Source organism: Lissotriton vulgaris, chromosome 6, assembly GCF_964263255.1.
Source record: "Lissotriton vulgaris chromosome 6, aLisVul1.2, whole genome shotgun sequence".
Lineage (NCBI taxonomy): Eukaryota > Metazoa > Chordata > Amphibia > Caudata > Salamandridae > Lissotriton > Lissotriton vulgaris.
The window spans coordinates 1,171,831,037-1,171,856,920 of NC_141694.1; the positions used below are offsets into that span (position 1 = coordinate 1,171,831,037).

The following is a 25,884-nucleotide window of genomic DNA, read 5'->3' on the forward strand; positions in this document are numbered from 1 at the left end:
AGTTAGCCAGCTATAAGTCTCCAGCCTGGACGCATCCTTCGGATGCTAATTCCAGGCGAGACCTAAAAAGCGCTGTGATGTGGCCAGGGCTGGCCATGTCAGCACTTTTTTCCGTGACTTTCTGCCACACTGAGCTGCAGGTTGCTACTATACAACATGGCTAAAAAGACATTCACAATGACAACACCAATAGCTCTCATGTTTCCGTGACCCATTGGCTTTGCCAATGCTTGTTCTTAGTAGTTTCTATTGAGAACACTGACTCACCATGTTTACTGCATGCTCTGTCAAGGTTAGGCAACGGTCACAGTAGCAGCCTGTATAGAGTGCCAATAAAGCAGTAACAGCCTTGTAAAAGTATGTAGCATAGTTCTAAATGTTGCTAAAAAGTTGTTTGCATGTTATTTGCCCTTTCCCACGGTGCAGATGTGGATTGTTTCCTGTGGGGTTTAAAGATGGTCTCTTTTTAGGTCTCGGCTAGAAGCGAGCGAAGCTCGCTCTCGCCAGAGATCTATAGTTAGCGGCTCAGCTTCCGAGGAGGACAGCACCGGCCGCGCGCAAGGCGATTTGCGCCGGCCACGCGCGCGCGAACGCGCTCGCAGTGGCCAGGTGCTGTCCTCCACGGAAGCTGAGCTGCTAGCTATACCTCCCGCTGCTTGCGCATGCGCCGTGCCCCATGGAAGGTTTCGGGTTTACGCATGCGCTGTGCCACTTCCTGCATTGACCGACCTGGTTACTTGTCTTTGCTGGTAACTCTTTCAATCAATGCCTGTCGAAGTAATCGAAGAATAACCATCTTCCGGGAGAGTGGGGTGCCTTTGTGAAATGAGTAGATGCGCAGCGACAGCGTAGAACTATTGCTTCACTCTGCACGGTAGTGGGTGAACTGCAGGTCGACGCGTTGTCTCCTGTATCCTCTTTTACCTGGTAATGCAGCTCGATGTGCGGGTTTTCCTTTCGCTGAATTATCGTCTCGCCCAAGAAGGTGGTACTTCTGTTCGCAGAGGCTGGAATATTCTGAGCCGCTTGATTAAGTTTACGCCGCGTTAGTCTGAACTAATGTAGCTTGCTTTTCTGTGATGGAGGCTAAAGTAACAGCATTCGCTCAAGTGCCCCCTGGAGGGGAATTAACTATCTTGAGAGGGGATCCTGACTTGGAGATCACATGTGAACACCTTTGCGTTCGCGGTGGTTTTTTCGCGTCAGAGAGCCGCTGAATGCTTTGAATGGTCAGATACTTCTTTAACTGAAGAGGTAAAGCACTTGCACTTCGCAGCACTCCTGCAATGCATTTCATGAGAGAGTACCGGCACTTCTCTGGAGCAAACTGGCACTCTAAATAATGAGTACCTGCTCTTCTAATTTTCCATTTATCGCGCTAGATACACAGAACTTATTTTAATCTTAAGACTTGACCCTGGGCAGTGGAGAGAGAGAGGCAGAAAATGGAGTTAGACGAAGGAACAGAAAGATATGAAAATGGTGGGAAAGGGCGAAAGGAGGGGCGAAAAAGAACTTGTAAGTGTGAATAAAGCTAAAGAAATAAGAAGTGTTGGATGGTGGAAGATGGAGGCATGACTTTGAATTAAGACTTGTGCTTTGGCAATCCTAAGAACAATTTAGGCCAGCTGCACTTTTTGAAATTTTTACCAGTTTGGCACAGTGGGGCCTATGCACAAAGCATGAGTGAAGCAGTACTACAGGAGTTATGTTTTGCGTATGCTTGCATTGCCTGAAACTGACAACTCACTGTTAGTAAAAGTGTACTGAAAGCACTGTCCTTTCTCCTTGTACTAGTTGCAGATGAGTATTTGCATTTTAGATGTTTTGATGTTATTTCACAAAGGCATGCATTTTATGTACTCCAAAATGCCTGTCTGAATGGGCCCTTCAGTCTGCACAGGCCAGCAGCTCTGGTTAGTCTATCACTGGTTTTAACTTCTACGACATCTTCAACAGGCTCCAATGTCAGACTTTTTACTGTTCACTAAATAGTCAAGAAAACTTTCCCAGCAGCAGGAAGCCCATGGCCGAATTCTTTCATGAGCCAATACTGAGGTCATTGCAAGAGCTGATTACTGAGCGAAAAATACCTACAAATTTGAAGAAAATGTGGCTATTTGTATGTTCAGTGTCCCTTAACCAAAATTTACAAAAAAAAACACATTTTGGAGAAAAGTAGCATGGAATGAAATAAACTCCTTATTTCCCTGATCCAACACCTTCTTAAAAATGACTTTGGTGGATAGTTTATACTCCTCTCCTTGCATCACCGTGTAGTTAAGTGGCGTATTGTGTTTGATCATAGAGTAAACCTAGTTTACAACAATGTTTACAGATCGCATGGTATTACAACGCGGTAATTAGAACGACCTTGCATGCTGTTACAACGCAAACCGTTACAACAATTTGCTGTAGGGGGCAGAAGGTGTTAGATTTTAAATCCAAAACCTTCCCTACTGTTGCACAGACGGGAGTTGGAATAGCAATTGATACTATTCCAACAACCAGTGCCTCCCCTACAGCAAGTTGTTGTAATGACTTGCGTTGTAAGGGTCTGAGATGTAATAACGCGGTCGTTGTAATGACTGCGTTGTAATGGCATTCATTAAAACCGCATGCACTGTAAAGAGACCTATTCGATTGATAGCTGATGGGATGTCCCCCCTTAATATCATCATGTTGCCTGGGTGGGGCGGCTGAGTCCATCTAGAGTTGCTTGCGTTCAGGGAAGTGGTTAGGTTAAGCTGACCCATTAGAGGCAGATTGATAGACGCTGGTCTGTAGAGGTAGAAACTGACTATGACCAGATCAAGACCTCACTGTATCATAAAAACTCAAGCTACACCTCATTTGTTGAACCCAATAAGGCTGAAGCATCCCTGGACTTGCTTGAGTTGCCTTTCAAAGAGCGTCTAGCATCGCTGTCTCAGCCAGACTGGTGTTTTCGTGGTGGGACAATGACTGATTAGCATGTGCCCGATTGTCGCCTTTAATCGCACAGACCAGCAAAACACAATGGGAATGGAATTCACCCATGATAATTAAGCAACTAATTCAAGCACCTCCAAGCATTACTTGTTTGGTGCAGTCAGGAGGCAAGCTATTCCACTTTGAAGCAGCCACAGCATCACACACTTTACGTGTACTCACTTATTGAGTAACATGGTCATCTCAAGTTATCAAAATGTGGATAGAGTGCACTTATGCGGAATTGAGAAAATGCCAATTGGTCTGCAGTTGTTCTGCTAGTGTGGGATGTGCAAAGTGCTTTTGGTGGACTTTGCGCAGTGTATGAAATGGTTGTATCTCATATATTGTGGTCAATGCAGACTTTTTTTATTGTTGTAGGATAAAACCACAAATGCCTGTAAAACTCGCTCAGACATCGACCACGTCTTTACCATGCATGCCTGTACAATAAATTTCATTGCGAAGGCATGATTACTAAACGGATATTCATGGTAAATTGCACAACCATGCACCCCCCACCTTGTGACCTAACAACCAATACCTCAGCCCTGCAGTCCACCCTTGCCCCTGCCCATAAAACCACGGGAGGGATCAGGTGTAGGAGCAGAGGACGAGGAGGTTCTCACCCTCACTAAAACTCTGCCCTTGCCCAAAAACAACCCCAACCCCGAACCTGAGCCCTAAAACGGACCCACCCCCTGAAAATTGCCCCTCCCCGCCGCCATACACCCTAAAACCCGCCCCCAGCCTTTAAAACTACCCTTACACCCTCACCCCTAAAACCCTGCCAAAAACGATCCCACCCCCCGCCCTGAGACCTAAAACTGCCTGCCCACCCTGAGCGCTAATACCCCCCCTCAAACTTTGCTCCAAACCCACTTACCAGGCTGTGTCCCATAGTTTCTCTCCCGATCCTTCCTGTTCCCGCCCATCCTCTCATCTAGACAGCTGGGTGCCTTAACCACGCATATGCGTGGTTTAGGCAGCTACGTGGTTTAGGCAGCTGTGTAGTTTGTTCCGCTTGGCTCAGCCCACATTGTCAAGGCTATTTCCTTTTTTTAGGTCTCTGACAAGCGAAAGCTGCGCTTGCGCAGTCTCGCTCCGAGACTTTGTCTACAGTATGGGGGCTTAAACCCGTCCCTCTTCTCCATTGGCTGGCCTCGTAAATGCTGGCCAGCCATTGGAGGAGAGGGGCGTCACTCCGTTTAAGCCCCGTCTTTTTCGGATTCGGGGGCATGTTTTTTTGCTTCCTTCGGTTTTCTTTCTCTTCTCTTTCCATTGGCTGGAGAGAAATAAAAACACGCCCCCGAATCCGAAAATGAAGGTGGTTTCTCCGAGGCATTTCTGCTTCGCCTCGGAGAAACATGGCGTTGTCCGACCGGCCGCGCAACAGACAGAGACACCCAACCCCCCCCTCCCCCCGCTGGTAAGTTTTAATACCTCTGTTCCTTGCCTGCGCTCCTCTTTTCGTGCCTCTGTTCCCTGCTTTTGACCCGGGTCCAGGGAGTGCCCTGCCCTGCAATTGTCCTTTTCTATACATACGCCTTGGTGGGGAGGGGCCAGGTGGTGATGCATGTGACTTCACTTTTCGACACACTTCCCTCGCTCCTAGTATTTCCCGTTTCCCGTACTGGGGAGCTGGGAGGCTCCCGTGCTCTGTGCCAGAGCTCATGACAAGCCTTCCTCGGAGCACCAGCTGTTTTGAGCAGACTACTAGCAGCAGCCTTGTACGAAAACGGGATGCCTAGTGCACTCACCAGGGAATGTGCACGATTGCCGGCAGCGCCTGAGGAATCACCAGTGGCTTGGGTCATAATGAAAGATGCGCTCTCATCACAAAAGAATGTGTGCAATCATTGACAGCTTCCCGTCGACCAGCAGCATACTTGTTTCATCCCACTGACTTTATTTATAGGACCGTCAAGATCACCGGTAAATGCGTGGGCCCCCAGCAGCTTTTTGGGGCAGAAGGAGAACGTGTGGAATCACAAGCGGCTTCCAGCGGAAAACTGGCGCGTTTGTGTGACAATTCCTTTCCGTCGTCACTCCATCTGATCGATTTTCAGCAAAGCTCTGCGCATCACAAGCAGCTTCAGCCCAACTCTGGTGGATGTGCGTGACCATGGCAGCTAGCTCCCAGAGGCTTCTTACAGCTCACCAGTGCACTTTGTGCACATGAACAGCCCGACTCTCTGAGGCACAGAAATACCCCCGCCATTCAGATACTTTAACGGATTCACACTGGCTCCGCAGACCTGAATTCCAGGATGCACCAGGCACAGGTGCACACTGCAAAGACTTGTATGTGAAAACACCACAGAACCGCTCACTCGAGCACACCAGTCTCGCACGTGAACTCGTATTCGACGGACACATGGTGTGCACACCACACAGAAGCTAGCACACATGCTTAATGCACAACGAGGCAGCACTTGAGTGCCCACTTTATTTCCTCGCGCACACCTAGCTGCCCGTAGCTTGGAAAACACCCAGTGAAAGTGCCACCGTGCACCAGGTTTCAGGCGAGGATATGTTTGGCAATAGTGGCTACATGACATTAGATTAACTTTTTGAGTTTGTCTTGACGTTTTTAACTGTTGCTGCTCGCACTGTTCATGTAAATGACGCCTTTTGTAGGTTTTCTAAGGAATGTTAGCATTAGCCAATTAGCAGTGCGATGCTTGCAATTGGATCTGAAACGCATCTTTGCCCTCTCACTCACTGAGCTGTTTAACATGATTATCTGCAATAAAAAGAAGTCTGGAACGTGATTTTAGTTTTCGTTTCACAACTCTGCGCTTTGGCACTATGACATAGTGCATCAGCATACATTTTTTTCTTCAACCAACGGCATACTGCTTTGTGTGGCTTGTTTTTTTAGTTGTAGTTTTTTCTTTTTTTTTTAATAGTTTCACTATGGGTCAAAACCCCAGTATACACATTGCTGGTGGGTAAAATGGCAGAATTGGTCACTTGTCCGCTATGTTTTAAAATTTTACAAAGTTGCATTGTCAGGGGTCTTGTATTTTAACAAAATGGTCTTTTCAGCTGTTTTAAACTTTTGCAAGTGGGTGTGTGTGTGTGGCTCTGTGTGTGTGTGGCTCTGTGTGTGTGTGGCTCTGTGTGTGTGTGGCTCTGTGTGTGTGTGGCTCTGTGTGTGTGTGGCTCTGTGTGTGTGTGTGGCTCTGTGTGTGTGTGTGGCTCTGTGTGTGTGTGTGGCTCTGTGTATGTGTGTGGCTCTGTGTGTGTGTGGCTCTGTGTGTGTGTGGCTCTGTGTGTGTGTGTGAGTGTGTGTGTGTGTCTCTGTGTGTGTGTGAGTGGCTCTGTGTGTGTGTGGCTCTGTGTGTGTGTGTGTGTGTGTGGCTGTGTGTGTGTGTGTGTGTGGCTCTGTGTGTGTGGGGGGCTCTGTGTGTGGCTGTGTGTGTGGGGGGCTCTGTGTGTATGTGTGTGGCTCTGTATGTGTGGCTCTGTGTGTGTGGCTCTGTGTGGATAGCTTTTTTTGTAGGTGGCTCTGTGTGGGTGGCTCTGTGTGAGGGTGGCTCTGTGTAGGTGGCTCTGTGTGTGTAGGTGGCTCTATGTGATAGACTATGTGTGGGTGGCTCTGTGTGGGTGGCTCTGTATGTGTGGGTGGCTTTGTGTGGGTGTAAATGCAATAGGTCATGCATTTGCGAGCGATTTAAGCTATTGGCATTGTAAATGACAATGCCATTTATTTATGTTTTAAAAACCAAAACATAAATAAAAATGGCATGAGCAATGCCAATAGCTCTAACTATAACAATGCCGAGACCATTGCATTGTAAATGCTTGTTAGTTTCTTGTTGGAAGAGACCTGGTTAGTTACCCGAGAAGCAGGGATTCTGGCTGAGGCATTTCCAGGCTCTACCATGCCCACACTGGAGAATCACCTCTGACAACCTTAATTGGAAGACATCTGGGCGGTGGCATGCCAAGCGAAATGTGAAGAAAAAAGCCTACACTTTGTCACATGATATACTCCCAAGGGTCACGCTAGCCAATCACAATTTGGCACAATTGGTACATCTTACAAAACTGCAATGCCCAGGTCAGGAACAGTTTGATTGTAAAAAGAAAAGCCGTTGAGCAACTGTGGCAATCTTTCTGTAAGCAAATTACTGGTATAGCGTATCCAAATACATGGTATAGCAGTAAAAATACATTTGTCTATGCAGCACAGTTTTGAACATTTTAAAATTAATTTGAAGTATAAATCACTTTGATAAAGTAAAATCTAACAGCGTGAAACAGAAAATCCAATTCAGCATTGAAAGTGAAACTACGCATGCTCTTGCGAAAGCTAAAGTAGCACAGGCATGTATATAAACCTAGTAAGAGTCCCTTGAGAGAGAAAATGAAGGACATGGGAGAAGGTGGGGGAACCCAGGAGAGGCTATAAGCATTGGGTAAGTTTGTATTGCACAAAGAGTTGTTGTGTTTGCTAGTTTTCAGATTACATTCTAATGAAAGCAAAGTATTTATGCTAAGTCTGAACTAAATTTGGCTTGAAACAAGTCATTTGTTGCCTTTGTTGAGTTTTGAATCATTCATCACAAGCTCTTGATTGTGCTTTCTTAAAGTTAGTGTTGTGGTTCTCCATCCATTTATATCTTGTGGTGAAGTTCAGATGTAGCATTTCATTATCCTCTTTGGAATTGCCACTGAGTTTGACATATAACTGTTGTTGACCTGCTTGTTAAGTCCCCGACTGTGAATCTAAAGTTAATGCTGTGGGCCCGAGGAATGCTTTAACCCCTTCCGTGCTCATGACGAGCTGAGCTCGTCATGAGTTGTGCTGCTTGCATGCTCATGACGAGCTCAGCTCGTCATGTAACGCGGCTTTTTGAAAAAAGCAGCACAGCGCAAAAATAACCGCCGCACGCATGTGGTTACATTTGATTGGTATATGTGATGAACATTTTGACACAGAATGGAAGTTACTTACATGAGCCCTGTCATTTGTTGCACTACTTACTAATACGTGTCCGTCTTTATACAGGTTTGCATCCTTGTTTGAAGAAACATCAAGATGAGTCGCCGAAAGAGTGCACCTCCTGTGAGAATGACTGAGGAAACAAAGAAACTGCATTGTTGGAATATGCATGAAGACCGTAGGAATGAGGACTTTACAATGGAAGAAGATGGTACCATTCCTGGCCCTAGCTCCTCTTTAATCTCTCCTTTGGTTTTACATGATACTGTAGTCCAAGAACTGACACAGACAGACACCAGTGACAGTTCAAAATCTGTTCTTTCACCGTCCTATGTTGCGGAGACTGATGAGACCTGCACTGTACAGCCTTCATTATCTATCTGTCCGAACCTCTTGGTATTGCCTCAAAACTCAGAAGAAGGGTGTTGGCAAGCTCTATTGGCGGAGTTCATTCTTCAACCTCTTCACAGGCAGACGTTTGAAAAAAGTATTCTGGAGCATTCTTTTACATTAACAACCACTGAATCAGGTGAACAGTTACAGATTTGTGTTCATGCAAAAAATGTTGCGGCAGACGACAACCAAACCGGACCAAAAGAACAACAAAGTAATAAAGATGATGTGTATTTGGTGATGTCATCTTTCAATAGTGAAACTTTGGAGGATCTGAGGTGGCTTCAGAAGAAGAGTATAATAGGATTGCATCAGCAACCTGCTTTGCTAGGAACTTTAAAGGTACTTTTTAAAGATCATCTGTTTGGGAAGCTGTTTAAGGTCAAGGGTATTTTTTGTTATTGTGTATAGGAAGGGTTGTTAACAAAATACAGTTCCTTCTATGCGGGCCAAAATCCTTAACAGCAAAATATGAATTCAGCAGAAACTGAAGGCACATGATCCTCTGTGAGACTGTGCTGTCACATGTTTATGATTATGGTTCTAAGTGGACTTTAAACCCTTGCACGCTGATGACGGAACCGCTCCGTCATCAGCTGCGGGTGCGCTGTGGTGATGACGGAGCGGTTCCGTCAAGGCCCGCTCGCCGCTCATGCGCGGCGCGAATTCCGCGCCTGCGCTGAGCATTCTATTGAGCGGGGCGGGCCATGACGGAACCGCTCCGTCATGAGCACAGCTCAACCGAGGCTGGTGACGGAGGGGTTCCGTCACCAGCATGGGGCCGCCGCGCGGACGCCCCGCCCCCTTAGCACTGTGGCGGAATAGCCGCCGCAGTGAAGCGGTTAATAGCAAACAGAAAACAGTTACTTTATTCTTGTGCAGTAGATTAATTAATCCCCTGAACAGGGTAAACCCTTGCAGTAATGATGCTGCTGTACCTTCTTTCATGTCTTTGCCCTGTCGGACAAGTAAGATGGTCCACATAGTAGAAAATTCAAGATGCTTAAACAAACCAGCAATTTTTTGGTTAAGATCCAACTATTCCCAGCTTCTCCGAATCTTCCACTTTCACTGTTGGCTTTAACCCCTAATTAAACACTTTATGTGCACGTTGTCTGTGAGACATTTATACTAATGTTTATTGATAATCTATGCAAGGAAGACTAATGTACTGTTAATAAGAGCAAACACTACTTTAATCGTTGCACAATAGGTCTGATCACAGTTCTTATTCACAGCTATATGTGGTGAGCATCAAGAACTCAGCATGAGTGGTTTTCAAAACGCTGGATTTGCAGATATGTTTTCAACATTGATCTTAGGACTGCTCATTTGCATGCTTTGATTGTTTGATTTCTTTGGCTGTCCAGCGGTAAACATGCAGCAATGTTGTGTCCACCCCAAATATGAGCTCCCTCCCATCTGTTTAATTCTCCAGCGGTTGCAGTTTTTAGGTCTCGGTTAAGCGCGCGGAAGCGCGTTCTCGCCGAGAACCTATTGTCGGCGTGTGTGCTTCCCAGGAGACAATCCTGGCCGCGCGCATCGCCTTGGAGGCGAGTTGAAACGCGCACGCGAACGCGCTCGCTGTGGGCAGCTGCTGTCGTGCATTCACACAGACACACACACACACGAGCGCCCATGCACGCACGCACATACAGACACCCCCCCACACATACACACGCGCACACACACACACACGAGTGCTCCCCCCCCCCCGTCGCACACAGACACACACACAAGTTCACCAAGACCCCCAGCCCTTAACTTACCGGGCCAATCTCAGGGGACTCCGCCGCTGCGGCTCTTGCCAGCTCCTTTCACAGGGCTCCCTCTTGGTCAAGGGAGCCCCGCAACACTTGCATAACCTCCTGCTGGCGGCCCCGGGGCACTCCACCGCTCACAGGAGCCCCGGGCCGCGATACGCATTTAGCCCGCCTGCCTCCTTTTCCGGTCCGGACGCCGCCCCGCCCCGCCCCCGTCACAGGCGATATTGCCTGACTTCCGGTGCGTGCGCCAATGGAGATACAACACTGCAGAAAGGTGTGTTTTGAAGGAAGTTCATGAAAAAATATTATAATCCTAAATGATTATCATTGTGTAAATTAATACTTCAGCTGTCTAGTTAAAGCAAATGACATAAGTGGAAAGTAGTTACTGAACCAAAAGCTCAAATGCAATCGAGTGAAGCAATTAAATAAAAAACTACATACTCCACTCAAACATTAATACTAGCTTTAAACATTTCCAGTGGAAACAAGCATTGGGACAGTCAATAGGTCTCTCCGGTGGAACCGATTGGCTATGGTTATGGTTTTTGGCTATGTTGAACAAGAGTTTGCCAGTGCCCTGAAGAGACCGGCACTTTCAAACTCCGGTCTCCCACCAACATCACAACAAAAACTTTTTCATCCATTGGGGTAAGATGGATAAAAGAAATGGTGCAAGACTTAGGGGCGTAATAATATTTTAACCTCATAGCTGCTATTACACATTCCTCCCCAGTGCTGCGCTGTCCATTAGAACTAGTGCTGAATGGACGTTCAATGGTCGTGCGCAGCACTGGGGAGGTAGCGCTGCTGACGACCATTGGTCGTGCGCAGCACTTAAGGGGTTAAGGTATGTAAGTATCAGGAGGGTTCCCTGGCTTCAATTGCTCATTATAGAGGTAAACGCTATATGGCAGTCAAAGGTTTAAGCAAGACTGTTTAATAAAGGGGTTCATGTTTTGCATTTCAGAGTACAAGTATTATTTTTTTACTACAGGGCAACATCTCTGATGTAGTCTTTTCTGAGCTGTGTAAAACACATTACATAACTGCCTTTTTGTGACACACATTAGGTCTCGGCAGCGATACCTATTGTTGTTAAAATGCCTCCCAAGGGAGACAGACAGGTGCATGAGCCGCTTTGGGTATGTGGACGCGCTTTGCAGAGTGTGAGTGCAGAGTGCAGAGTTGTGAGTGCAGAGTTGTGAGTGCAGAGTTGTGAGTGCAGAGTTGTGAGTGCAGAGTTGTGAGTGCAGAGTTGTGAGTGCAGAGTTGTGAGTGCAGAGTTGTGAGTGCAGAGTTGTGAGTGCAGAGTTGTGAGTGCAGAGTAGTGAGTGCAGAGTAGTGAGTGCAGAGTAGTGAGTGCAGAGTAGTGAGTGCAGAGTAGTGAGTGCAGAGTAGTGAGTGCAGAGTAGTGAGTGCAGAGTAGTGAGTGCAGAGTAGTGAGTGCAGAGTAGTGAGTGCAGAGTAGTGAGTGCAGAGTAGTGAGTGCAGAGTAGTGAGTGCAGAGTAGTGAGTGCAGAGTAGTGAGTGCAGAGTAGTGAGTGCAGAGTAGTGAGTGCAGAGTAGTGAGTGCAGAGTAGTGAGTGCAGAGTAGTGAGTGCAGAGTAGTGAGTGCAGAGTAGTGAGTGCAGAGTAGTGAGTGCAGAGTAGTGAGTGCAGAGTAGTGAGTGCAGAGTAGTGAGTGCAGAGTAGTGAGTGCGTGCAGAGTAGTGAGTGCGTGCAGAGTAGTGAGTGCAGAGTAGTGAGTGCAGAGTAGTGAGTGCAGAGTGCAGAGTAGTGAGTGCAGAGTAGTGAGTGCAGAGTGCAGAGTAGTGAGTGCAGAGTAGTGAGTGCATAGTGCAGAGTAGTGAGTGCAGAGTAGTGAGTGCATAGTGCAGAGTAGTGAGTGCATAGTGCAGAGTAGTGAGTGCATAGTGCAGAGTAGTGAGTGCATAGTGCAGAGTAGTGAGTGCATAGTGCAGAGTAGTGAGTGCATAGTGCAGAGTAGTGAGTGCATAGTGCAGAGTAGTGAGTGCATAGTGCAGAGTAGTGAGTGCAGAGTAGTGAGTGCATAGTGCAGAGTAGTGAGTGCAGAGTAGTGAGTGCATAGTGCAGAGTAGTGAGTGCAGAGTAGTGAGTGCATAGTGCAGAGTAGTGAGTGTGCAGAGTAGTGAGTGTGCAGAGTAGTGAGTGTGCAGAGTAGTGAGTGTGCAGAGTAGTGAGTGTGCAGAGTAGTGAGTGTGCAGAGTAGTGAGTGTGCAGAGTAGTGAGTGTGCAGAGTAGTGAGTGTGCAGAGTAGTGAGTGTGCAGAGTAGTGAGTGTGCAGAGTAGTGAGTGTGCAGAGTAGTGAGTGTGCAGAGTAGTGAGTGCATAGTGCAGAGTAGTGAGTGCATAGTGCAGAGTAGTGAGTGCATAGTGCAGAGTAGTGAGTGCATAGTGCAGAGTAGTGAGTGCATAGTGCAGAGTAGTGAGTGCAGAGTAGTGAGTGCAGAGTAGTGAGTGCAGAGTAGTGAGTGCATAGTGCAGAGTAGTGAGTGCAGAGTAGTGAGTGCAGAGTAGTGAGTGTGCAGAGTAGTGAGTGTGCAGAGTAGTGAGTGTGCAGAGTAGTGAGTGTGCAGAGTAGTGAGTGTGCAGAGTAGTGAGTGTGCAGAGTAGTGAGTGTGCAGAGTAGTGAGTGTAGAGTAGTGAGTGTGCAGAGTAGTGAGTGTGCAGAGTAGTGAGTGTGCAGACTATTGAGTGCAGAGTAGTGAATGCAGAGTAGTGAATGCATAGTGCAGAGTAGTGAGTGCAGAGTAGTGAGTGCATAGTGCAGAGTAGTGAGTGCATAGTGCAGAGTAGTGAGTGCATAGTGCAGAGTAGTGAGTGCAGAGTAGTGAGTGCATAGTGCAGAGTAGTGAGTGCAGAGTAGTGAGTGCATAGTGCAGAGTAGTGAGTGCAGAGTAGTGAGTGCATAGTGCAGAGTAGTGTGTGGTAAATAAATATTTACCGTCGGAATTTCTATGCGGTAAAGTTCAATAAAATAACTCACTCGGAAATGAGAGGCAGAGTCCGTGGTATCTGAGTTATAAGGGTTTTATTCCATAAAATGGAATGGTTCGAACCATGGTATCATGTTCCTTTCACCACTGAGGTTCAGGAAGGGATAGACAATACTTTATTAACAGAGTACAATATATATAGTCAATGCATATAATGGTGATGGATACAGAAGGCGTAACAGCTGAGAGAAACGAGATAAGAACACATGTGCGTAACAGAAGGCGTGCACAAGGGCGTACACAGAGGTGTGTGCTAGAAACGTCACAAGAAAGTGTCACAAGTGGGTGGATACATAGAGGAATCCTGCAGTGTCAGCAGAAATCTGTAGCAAGGATGCGCGCGCAGCAGCATAACGTGTGACTGACGTGAGGCTGGAGGGTGCAGGGGGCATGACATTTAACACTAGAGGAAGAGACAGAAGTCTGGCATGTCAGATCGACTCGTTCCTAAATCATATCTGATATCTTGTGATTGGGGAACTATATTATCTAGAAGGAAAAGTCTCTTGGGCAGAGGCTACTCTATACTGACTATTAATGCGTGCATATGAGATTACGTGTCTGCGTGTAATGCGAGGGGCCATGGGCCTACCATGGTAACGGGAGCAATGAATTACTTGCATGGAGACAGAAAGGCCGGGCCCTTTGCTCTGCAGCCGGGGATTGTTTATCTACTCTGCTAGACTGGAATGTGTTTTCGAGGAGCTGAGCTCGGCTATACTGATAACTTGAAGGCAAAATACTGTCTTTGGCAGGCAAGCAGGCCGAGCCGGGCACCGCTCGCCACGCAGGGAGTAGGACAGAGGTCAGGGATGTATCCCACGTTGCAGCTTTCAGGAGGCAGAGAGCAGAAAGGGCTCGATGGCAGAAATCAGGGCCTAGCTCTGCAGGGCTAGGAAAACGTGAAAGTGCACCATGAAAAGACGTTGGCAAGGCATACTTAGGAACTGAATTATTAATCCATTCATGGTGGATCTGAAAGAGGACATGTTAACGTTGGACGCAAATGTATTTGCGTCTCCATAGCTGGTCGAGGAGGGAAGTTACATGCACTTCAAGCTCGTACATGGAGACGGTGGGGTACACGTTAGGGGACATTTCTTGACCATAAAAATTCAAATTACCTCAAGTGAGTGCAGAGTAGTGAGTGCATAGTGCAGAGTAGTGAGTGCAGAGTAGTGAGTGCATAGTAGTGAGTGCATAGTGCAGAGTAGTGAGTGCAGAGTAGTGAGTGCATAGTGCAGAGTAGTGAGTGCAGAGTAGTGAGTGCATAGTGCAGAGTAGTGAGTGCATAGTGCAGAGTAGTGAGTGCAGAGTAGTGAGTGCAGAGTAGTGAGTGCAGAGTAGTGAGTGCAGAGTAGTGAGTGCAGAGTAGTGTGTGCAGAGTAGTGAGTGTGCAGAGTAGTGAGTGTGCAGAGTAGTGAGTGTGCAGAGTAGTGAGTGTGCAGAGTAGTGAGTGTGCAGAGTAGTGAGTGTGCAGAGTAGTGAGTGTGCAGAGTAGTGAGTGTGCAGAGTAGTGAGTGTGCAGAGTAGTGAGTGTGCAGAGTAGTGAGTGTGCAGAGTAGTGAGTGTGCAGAGTAGTGAGTGTGCAGAGTAGTGAGTGTGCAGAGTAGTGAGTGTGCAGAGTAGTGAGTGTGCAGAGTAGTGAGTGTGCAGAGTAGTGAGTGTGCAGAGTAGTGAGTGTGCAGAGTAGTGAGTGTGCAGAGTAGTGAGTGTGCAGAGTAGTGAGTGCATAGTGCAGAGTAGTGAGTGCATAGTGCAGAGTAGTGAGTGCATAGTGCAGAGTAGTGAGTGCAGAGTAGTGAGTGCAGAGTGTGAGTGTGAGTGCAGAGTGTGAGTGCAGAGTGTGAGTGTAGAGTGTGAGTGCAGAGTGTGAGTGCAGAGTGTGAGTGCAGAGTGTGAGTGCAGAGTGTGAGTGCAGAGTGTGAGTGCAGAGTGTGAGTGCAGAGTGTGAGTGCAGAGTGTGAGTGCAGAGTGTGAGTGCAGAGTGTGAGTGCAGAGTGTGAGTGCAGAGTGTGAGTGCAGAGTGTGAGTGCAGAGTGTGAGTGCAGAGTGTGAGTGCAGAGTGTGAGTGCAGAGTGTGAGTGCAGAGTGTGAGTGCAGAGTGTGAGTGCAGAGTGTGAGTGCAGAGTGTGAGTGCAGAGTGTGAGTGCAGAGTGTGAGTGCAGAGTGTGAGTGCAGAGTGTGAGTGCAGAGTGTGAGTGCAGAGTGTGAGTGCAGAGTGTGAGTGCAGAGTGTGAGTGCAGAGTGTGAGTGCAGAGTGTGAGTGCAGAGTGTGAGTGCAGAGTGTGAGTGCAGAGTGTGAGTGCAGAGTGTGAGTGCAGAGTGTGAGTGCAGAGTGTGAGTGCAGAGTGTGAGTGCAGAGTGGTGAGTGTGCAGAGTAGTGAGTGTGCAGAGTAGTGAGTGTGCAGAGTAGTGAGTGTGCAGAGTAGTGAGTGTGCAGAGTAGTGAGTGTGCAGAGTAGTGAGTGTGCAGAGTAGTGAGTGTGCAGAGTAGTGAGTGTGCAGAGTAGTGAGTGTGCAGAGTAGTGAGTGTGCAGAGTAGTGAGTGTGCAGAGTAGTGAGTGTGCAGAGTAGTGAGTGTGCAGAGTAGTGAGTGTGCAGAGTAGTGAGTGTGCAGAGTAGTGAGTGCGCATTGTAGTGAGTGCATAGTGCAGGGTGTGAGTGCAGAGTAGTGAGTGCAGAATGCAGAGTGGTGAGTGCAGAATGCAGAGTAGTGAGTGCAGAATGGTGAGTGCAGAATGCAGAGTAGTGAGTGCAGAATGCAGAGTAGTGAGTCCAGAGTAGTGAGTGCAGGTGCAGAGTGGTGTGTGCTGTTGAGTGCAGAGTGCTGTGTATTGGCAATGTAAATGGCAATGCCATTTATTTATGATTTAAAGAAAAAAAAAGAAATGTCATGAGCAATACCAATAGCTCTACCTTTAATGATGCTGAGACCATTGCATTGTAAATGCTAGTTATCCTTGGAATGAGATGATGAAAAGTGTGGAACACGTGTATAAAATAGTTATATGATTGACTGCTCCTCCCTCATTGAAAAGCAAATACAGAATAAAGTTTGGAGCCTATTTAATATGAAAACATTTTACCAAGAACTTGCATCACTGTTACAACCACTTAAATCACATATTTTGAAGCAGATGCTCATCTCAACTGCTCCATTCATCCCTATGTCTAGATTAATTTCTGGCCACTAGTCATTACTACCAAGGCCCCCTTCTGGCTGATTGCTGAACTCCAGCAATCAGAGCATAAACCTTAATAGTTCATGTGGGACATATCAGATTTAATGCTGACTGTCAGATATTTGCTAGACCGCACTCCAGATTCCTCTGTAGGTAACACCAACAGTATCAAAGGAAATGTGGATCATGTGCAGACTAGCGATCTTTCAGTTTCATTCCATCTACTTCAGGGGGGGCCTTTTCGCTGTCTTTAGCAGGTTTTTCATGCAGATCCCAAGCATTCTTCCACAATGCCGTGCAATCTGGTTTAGGATAGCTCAATGTAAATAGGAATCCTACGATTCTGTACAGTATCGTCTGCAACTGCCCTGTTTGTCACTTGTATTCCTGAGACCTGTCCAGGAAGTACATTTACCATTTGTCAGGCCAGGAGCACTTTATATAACCCACTTAAGTAAAATGATAATGGTGATATATTCTCTTATTTATCTCTTAACCCTATGGATGTGAGGAGATTTCCATCATATCGGTGCCTCCAAAGCTTCTGGTTACAGTGTAAGTGCAAACTTATGTTGTACTAGTATTGTTGGTTGTAATAGTCTCTTTCAATTGCTCCTATGATCCCTGTAGCTTAGTGGCAGAGGTTATAGAGCAAAGAGCATGGCCGCATCTATACACCTAAGCGTTGTCCCACAAATAGAGCTTGGTTCCAGAAGAGAGCCAGAGACCTGATGATTCTCGTCCCCATTTAAAAAAAAAAAACAAATCATGTTCAGACAGCTTGCTGGGCTCTGGGACTAGGAGCTCCCCTTCATAAAGAAACTGGGTGCTACATATATCCTGGTTCCTGTCCTAAAAATGTCACAATGACATTTGAATCGCTGAAGCATGCAACGTTCATTTTACTCCCTGGCCCTGACAAAGAAAATCTCTTAGTAAATTCCGTTTTCCATCTTTGATTAATCATAACTCAACAATAGAGTAAGTATTTCCTTCTGCCATCTTTGATTACTCCTAACTCAACAATAGAGTACGTAGTGATAAAAAGATATCCCCTTTATCCCTTTTTTTAGTTATGAGATTTCTGTTCTGGGTTTGAGCAAGAAAACCTGTCTACAGAAATATTTTTTTCCCCCAGAAAAGGATCTGTACAAGAATGCAACACATGTAAGTACAACTTTCAAATACCCTTCGCTGTTTCTTAATTTGCTGACAAGAGCTTTATCGAAAGTGAGAACTCAGCTGTGATTGAGTTCCAGCAATTATGCGCTCTCATTATTTTTTTCAAAACCGGTATACTCAACTATATTTGCAGTAGATTCAAAAGGACATTCAGGGATGCCATCAGGTCTGTTGATGTGGCTTAATAACTCCACACTCTACTATTTTAAGCCAAAATGTGCCAATCTATTGTAAAGAAATTCAATATGTTGAAATACCCCATTTTTAGAAAAGCATCTTACAATGTATAATTTATGCAGCAGGTTCAGTCAGCAAGGGCTCAGACTGTTTTATAGCCGGATATACTTATTGAGCCTGCTTCAAGGGGCTTGCATACTGTTCTAGTTCTAATTTTCATGGGTTATTTTAATTCTCCTGTGGAGGAAGTCTGCCCATGTTCCCTGGAGTTCTCAAAAGTGTTCAGGAACGGAGTTTCAGACTCATTATCTCCACCTTTTAAACAACAACATCCAAGCTAGTAAGCTTAGGAAGCACTTAACATTTAGCACACTGAACTATAGATCGAGAGCACTGAATGTCAAATTTCTATCATGTATGCCTCCAAAAATGTATTTTCACAGAGGCTCCTCCCGCTCACATTAGACTATATCATGGTTGGCATTGCTCATTGGAATATAATAGATGATTTTTCAGTTAATCTTAGGGTTGAGTATCCATGATCTTTAGATTTCCACCCTCTTTTATGACACCACAAAAGCAAAACTTAGTGCTAGTTTGCAAATACCTGGGTAACCCAAACATAAACAATAACTAAACATGCATTCATTGGGATGATACAAAAGCACAGACTCAGTAGCTTAATCTTATTGTTAATTTGGTTACCACCATAATTGAAGGAGTAACATTATGAGAGGTGTGGAGACATTTGTACCATGGATAGCCACAGGATGTCAAAAATTGCAACCCTTAATTAGTGGATGTTCATTATATGGCACGGGTCTCCACTATACAGCTGGAACTGACATTGCACCACGAAAGCCCACGATATGCCAGGAATTACCACCATTTTGCCACTGTTAACATTATGCCAGGGTTGAGCACATTGGTCAGTGGCTGCCCATAATGAGCCAGGAATTAACAACCATACTTCTAAGTCCACCATTATCCCATGGGTGGATACCTTTGTGCCATGAATGCATACATTATGTCAAGAATGACATCCTTCATACCATGGATCCCCAGAGTATGGAGGGGATAAGAACCATTTTGCAGTGGCATGAAGTTGATACCATCATTACACGGACACCCACAAGATGTTAAGAGTTATCACCATTCTACGCATTCTACGCAGCCAGCATAGATGCTCACAAATTGCCAAGAAATACCGTCATGCAAATGACAACATTGTTCTAAGCATGGGATTCATGCCATGGATACCCACAAGTTGCCAGGAAAAGCCACCATGTGAGTGACAGTAGAGAACTAGCACGGGAATCAAGTAAATGATATTCACAAGTTGCCAAGAAATACCACCAGTATGCAGTCTTTCTACCACCGAGACCAGCACAGATGCCCACAACTTTAAAAGAAATATCAACATTATGTTGGGGACATCATTTCACCAGGGGTGCTCAGTGGGTATCACATCATGGATGGTTACATACTGCCAAGCGTTAACACTTTTGTGCCGGGGCCAAAGCGTGCGCACACACACACATGCACTCTCTCTCTCAAGCTATACCTTCAGCTCTGTCTTGCTTTTGTACTAGACCGGGCTCCTGCAGATTCCATTTGCAATCTTGGGAGGAGGGAGGTGCAGAAGACTGCCTCAGTACAACTTGAATAAGGGGTGCCTGAGAGTGTTGGGGGTCAACTATATGCAGGTGTGAGAAATTCCATTGTTTGGCATGCCCCCATTTTTTGTGGACTGGTGCTATTTTTAAAACCTTTTTTTCACATGGCTAAACCTGCTAATGGTGTTGTGCTCTGACCCCTAAAACATGTTGAAATTGGCTAACGCCAAATTGGCATATTTAACTTTCCTATAACTCCATAGTATATGGTGCCAGAATAAACCCTTGGAGTACAGCACTATTGTGCCATCCACTAGTATGACCAGGCAAACATGACTCTAGGCCTACCACTGTAGCCTTACAGATGAAGATTAAAACCTACAGCCCGAACTGTCAAAATTGATTGGAGAAAACAGTCCTTTTAAAAAGTAATATGCCACCTCTATGTAGGCCTTTGAGGCCACAAGGCCAGGTGCATGGTGTTTAAAAGTACAATATCTAGAAATTTAAAGGTAGCATATCCTTACAGTGAATAGTTCTCAAAAGCTAATTTCACTGTAGCAAGGTAGGCTGTCCCATAGAGACACAATGGGAAGAGGGACTAAATATTAATTAGTCTATCTATGGATTGGGACCAGCTAGAAATAAAATTAAGCCTCTCTTTTATATAAACCTGGCTTAAAGTCGAAGTCAGATTTATACTAAATATGAAGGAAAAGTACATTTTAGAAAGTTATCTTAATCCCACCTGAACCTCCTGGATGCTAATTTGCATGGGCTCTCCAACTAAAACCCAGCCAATAAATAGCCCTGGTTGAGTTGTGAAAATTGCTCCCAGAGGAAAAAACAAAGGTTTGGCTGTGGTAAGGTGTTTTATCTTCCCCTGGCAGGAAGATAGGTTGGGGTATACCCAGGAACTTAATTTACTTCAAAGGGGCCTTACCTGTTGCATGCAAATGTTGTGTGATGACCTGGAAAGGCCCCAACTTTTGTCCTCCCCGTCAGGCAGTCACCAAACGCAGTGGAGCTGCCCCAGACTAGTTTGAAGTGGCCACTTCTGGGTGGACACATAGGGCCTGATAACTATGTCAGTCGGACTGCCACCAACAGGCTGTCGGTGGCTGTCCGACCTACAGCCCTTTGGTCCGACTGCAGCATTTTGATGCTGGAGGTCTGACCCAACACGGTTGCAGTCCACACCTTTGCCTCTGACAGGAAATCAGATCCGAACGGGTGGCTGTTAAAGTTGTGCCCGTTAATAACAGTGGTGCAGAGCCAGGCACCGCCGTCAGGATTTGAATAACTGTTTCTGACAGCCTGTTCATGGTGGGAACCCCGCCATGTACAGGCTGTCAAAAATGGATATTTGGGACCACAAACGGGGCCCCGTCCCTCGTGGGACACTGCAAAGTGGCTCTGGGGGCACATGTGGTGCCCCCCACTCACCTTGATACACTGTGTGCCCTGCACCACAGGGTGCAGGGCACAAGGTCCATGTATGTGCAAGAAGTGCTCCTTTTCACGAAGGCTTGTACTGCAGCCCTTTTCCTGGGCCACAGCACAAGGCTCCATGGAAAGGAGCACTTTTCCCGGCTGTCGCATTGTGAAGCAGCAGTCTTTACAACGCCTGCTTGTTGGGCTGTCTCCTGACCACGCAATAGCGGGTGTTGGACTGACTGCGCAACATCGTTATCGACTCCGTAGTCTTTGCACAAGGGGTGAAGGGTTTCCCCATCTTGGATTTTAGGCTTGAGGGGCACTGTGCAATAAGGCAAACAGGAACTGCAGCAAAAGTAAGTAGGGGAACCTTTATTCTATTAGTTAGGGAGGGGCCTGGAGTCAACCTACCCACCTACTAGCTAGTTCCAGGAAAATATGTGGCATCCCCAGACATCTTTTTCAGAAGACTTTCTGGACTCTCGAAGAACTGAGTAGGACTGTGACTGTGACCTGGGAGTAGCCCTGAACGACTGGAGTTGCTGCCCCTTGTACCCACGATAAAGATGGGAACCCCAGGGATCAGATGGCAGACCTTCTGTAAGGCTACAGTGCTACCAAATGGCGCAGGAGGCCTTTTCCTGAATTTCTCAGCTAACCAGGAACAACTGGACGAGCCCTGGACCCTGCTGGTGACCTCAGCTGGAGTGAATTTTCAAAGACAGCGGTCCTTAGGCAGTCAAGGAATATTAGGACACAATAAATATAGGCCAAATGGAGCTATATTGTTATGAGAATTGCCCAGCCGGGCACTTTAATTAAATTGATAGGAAAAATGTCATAGAACAATTTCACACAAAGTGCGGTAGAAGCAGAACACCCGCCGATATCTGGCTAACACACTTGAAGAACAACAAACAAAGGAACAAAATTTCTTTGCAGGCAAATTGCACGTAGTCTGATTATTGTAAGTCATATAACAGACAATCAAAAGCAATACACATATGCATGTATATATTGTATCAGCTATGCATTTAGTGCATTTTTAGTCGACGACGTTTCGAACCACAGTTAATAACGGTTCATCCTCAGGACAGAAATAATTTGCCTAAAGAGTTCATATTCAAAGAATTATTTGCTGCATGGGAAACAATGTACCATACAGGTCGTTAGTTCCAATTCTGTACATAATGAGTCAGTGAAACGAACGCGATCAGTCGGATATCTGATAGTCAGTGAAGCAGGTCCGCAATGGGGTTCCTTGCTTGTGTACGAAGTGCACAGTGTACGAAGTTGCGGACCTGCTTACAATAATCAGACTACGTGCAATTTGCCTGCAAAGAAATTTTGTTCCTTTGTTTGTTGTTCTTCAAGTGTGTTAGGAAACTTGAAAACGTCCCACAGGGTTACCGCAAAATGGGTAATAAATGGAGTAGTGAACTGCAATGCGTTCTGCAATACCTTGCAATACCAGAAATATACTTCTATTATGCTTCAGGACAAAGAGTACAGCATATGCTTTTGAACTTCTACCTATAAAACCACCAGAAACTGTAAATATAGTTGCATACATGCACACAAAGGATCAAATGTAAAAAAACAGATCAAACGATAATGTTTTAGAAAAATATATATATATATTTGTCAAATTATACACAACAAGTACATTATCAAAACATCATCATAACAAATCATTAAAAAACATACATGTTGCATGTTATTACATTTATTAAATTTTTTTTTATAAAAAACAACTCATAAGCATTCAGGTTAAAAAAGTTCAAAAGAACAGGGGTCGACGCGGCGTTTCGGTTACAGTTAGATAGACAACCTTCTTCAGGACCAAGTTCTAGAAGGAAACATACAATTACTAATCATTTCAAACCCAACATTTTCCAGAATCATTTTCTAAAACAAATACATTTTCATTCGCTATAACATTTGAACAGGTGCTACTAGGTTTTATGCATAAAGACAAAAAATTTATTAAAATTTTTTTTAACAAAGGTGGTTTTTAGTCAGGTATTGCTGGAGTGCATTGCGCATTGGTACTAGTATCATTTCGTGGGTCACCATGTAAATTATCATAGTGAAGAAAGCCCATAATGTGGGTCGGAGGAGCTAATATGGCCCACTCTTCAGAGCGTGGGACGTTTTCAAGTTTCCTACGCTATCTCCCCTGTCCCAAAGTTGACAGTTAAGGGGGCCTCCTTTTCTTTACCTACTTCAAGTGTGTTAGCCAGACATCGGCGGGTGTTCTGCTTCTACCGCACTTTGTGTGAAATTGTTCTATGACATTTTTTCTATCAATTTAATTAAAGTGCCCGGCTGGGCATTTCTCATAACAATATAGCTCCATTTGGCCTATATTTATTGTGTCCTAATATTCCTTGACTGCCTAAGGACCGCTGTCTTTGAAAATTAACATTTACCCATGGTCCTTAGCTTATTGCGCCTTGGGTTCCCTTGTCTTAAGTAAATACTCAGCTGGAGTGAGACATGAACCCCAATTGATGTTCCTGAGGAACTGGGACTCTTGTCTACATCTAATTAAACTTTTCCTACCACTCCTGAAACCCTGAGACTTAACAATGTTTTGGGTTTCCATACCTGTGGAGAACTAGGGCTATCCTCCTCAGCCTATGAGATTCAGAGATGTGTCCACGAGTCACTGGTGGTGCTACTGAGCACGGCATGGCACGGCGGTGAGCATCGAGCAGAGCATCGAGCTTCGAGCTTGGGAGAGGAGAGGCGAGACTGGGCAGTGGAGCGGCGCTGTAGAGGTCCCGGAGGAGTGGTGGAGCAAAGGAGCGGTGGAGAAGCTGACCCTGAGCCCGGACGCACTGGAGTCAAGCTTACGACCCCGGCTCTTGGCGCATGATACACGGACCCACTGCGCGCACCACTGCTCCTGGTGCACCTAGAGCGTCTAGAGGCTGGGGCTGCTGCCCACAGGAGAAGCGGCGGTGCGAGCTGTGGGGGACTGAGAGGCCCGCAGCCAGCGGCCCGGCAGCCAAGTGGGCCCACCCTGCCTTCCCTTTTGTCCTCGGATGGGCTGTGTCTCGGGACGCGCGTCAGGCTGAGCCAGGCAGCAACAGGTGAGCGTGCTTCCCTGGTATCTCCAACTTTACCGTCCCCCTGTTGTCAGGCACTGCCACTGCAGGCATCAAAGGCGGTAAAGACATTAAAGGGGGCATTAAAGGGGCAAAGGGGTAAAGGGGGGAAAACCAGCCTGAAAACCTGCCCACCTTATGCCCCACCTTAAGTCAAGTCCCTCACACCTACCTACCCTCACGCATCGGCATCCGCACCGGAGCCAGAAGCAGAGCCAGAGCTAGAGAAGCTAGAGGGGTTCGAGGACCAGAGGTGCCAGAGGCTCAGAGCTCGAGTCAGAGGCTGGGAAGAACTTTGGAGAGGAGGCAGCGGCAGCGGCTGCCTGCGCGCAGTCGACCTCCCTACCCACCAACCCTCATTTACTCTTGCCAAATCTCATCAAATCTCAACACCAACCAGCTGCTACCAACCCCACACTAACCCAGAGCAGCAGAGGAAAAGGGAGAAAAAGGAGACACAAAGAGGCACAAGGAGTCACAAACAGAAACAAGGAGACGCCAGGATAGAAAGGACAAAAGGACACGAAAAAAGACAAAGAGAAAAAAGCTGAAATAAGGTCTGGGAAGCAAAGGAACAACACGGCACCTACAAACCCCCCTAAAAGGTTAAGGAAAACAAAGAAGAAGCTCAAGAAGGACTTAATGGATGTGAGTAACGAAGAAAGTGGAAGGGACAAGGGAAAGAACGAGGGAGAGGAAGGAGGATCCCCCTTGATTTTACCCTTGCTCACCAGTCCTGGAGGCTCTAAAGCTTATGAACACCCACGCAGTCCCTCCAGCAATAAATTTAGCTTTCAACCAAAAATCTACACAAAATTCGCATTCATCAAAGATCCTAGCACAGTCCTCTATCTAAACGCCAGCACAACGACCTACCAACACCACTCCACCCAACCAAATTACACGGAATAACCCCAGCAGACATACAATGGCAACGAGGAGGATAACCACGAATACCCAGCGCCCCAGAAGAGAACCCAAGGTCGACCAGGAACCACTGAGGGCCACGGCGGACCAGACAGGGCAATAAAATGGGGGTTCCAGGACCAGCCCCCCCCAGGACGATAGGAGCAAACATTCACTGAATACAGACTGAACAACACAAAAGGAAACAACGTATGTATAAATCTTTATTCTGTAAAAAAATGTCACCATAAAAGAATACATTTTAAACAATTATACATTACTTTCAATTAAAAAGAAGGGAATAAAGAACATTGGATAAAACCTAGCACAATAAAATTCCCAATTAAAATGAAACCTGTACATTTGATGTTTAATATGGGGCCCAGTCCAAACATTCTCATCGATACACTGTTATCTAATTGTTGGAATGACTTCAAAAGCTATACTGAACTCAGCATAACATACGGCCAGTGGGTGCCAGCTATCTGTTTGGCGGGGGGGAGAATTGCTGCTTCATCCTCCTAATACGGGTCAGCCATGCACTGCTCAGAAATTTGGCCACCCCGCATACCATGACTGGGGAAGACGAGTCAGTGGTGAGGACTCGTAAAGCCATTCTATGGCACCTCAAACCCAACCCCATACATACTGGTTTCAACCAAACCTTCCTAGCAACTTTATAAGCGGAGCAGGCAAACAGTAAATGCGCCACAGACTCCTTTGGGGCCTCGCACCCGGGGCATGGGCGCGGAGGGCCACCAGCATTAGACCACCCCGAGGTAAACTCGTGCACTGGAAGGGTCCCATACCTAAGCTTTAAATATAGGACTCTATCCAGAGGCTTGGTTATGAGGTCGAGGAAGGGTTCCAGCTTCCTGGTCCATTTAAACTCCAAGAACCGCTCTGTGAGTAAGCCCCCTACCCCACTACGTTTTGCCTCTGCCTGCACCCAATCCCAGTATAACTTCCTAATCACTGGTTTGGGAGGTGGCCTTTGACTCACCCACACATCCCTTAGGCCCATTTGCACCACCAGCTGCCTCACATTGCACAGCCACCTGATCTTGTTACCGGTGTCTAGCAAAATTAGTTCGTCCAGCGCGGCAGCATAGTTGGCAAGCTCCCCGGTCCTTCGCAGCCGCACCCAAAACAATAAGGGGCGCAAC

The 25,884-nt window shown here is 46.3% G+C and overlaps 1 protein-coding gene across 1 annotated transcript in view; it reads left to right on the forward strand.

The window, feature by feature from the left end:
* The window catches only part of SHPRH (SNF2 histone linker PHD RING helicase), a 759,436-nt gene that overhangs the window by 113,761 nt on the left and 619,791 nt on the right, over nucleotides 1–25,884 (forward strand). The window contains exon 2 of the mRNA XM_086927277.1: nucleotides 7,991–8,659. Coding sequence (XP_086783403.1) covers nucleotides 8,021–8,659 — 639 coding nt within the window. The 5' untranslated portion in view covers nucleotides 7,991–8,020. The remainder of the gene's footprint in view (nucleotides 1–7,990; nucleotides 8,660–25,884) is intronic.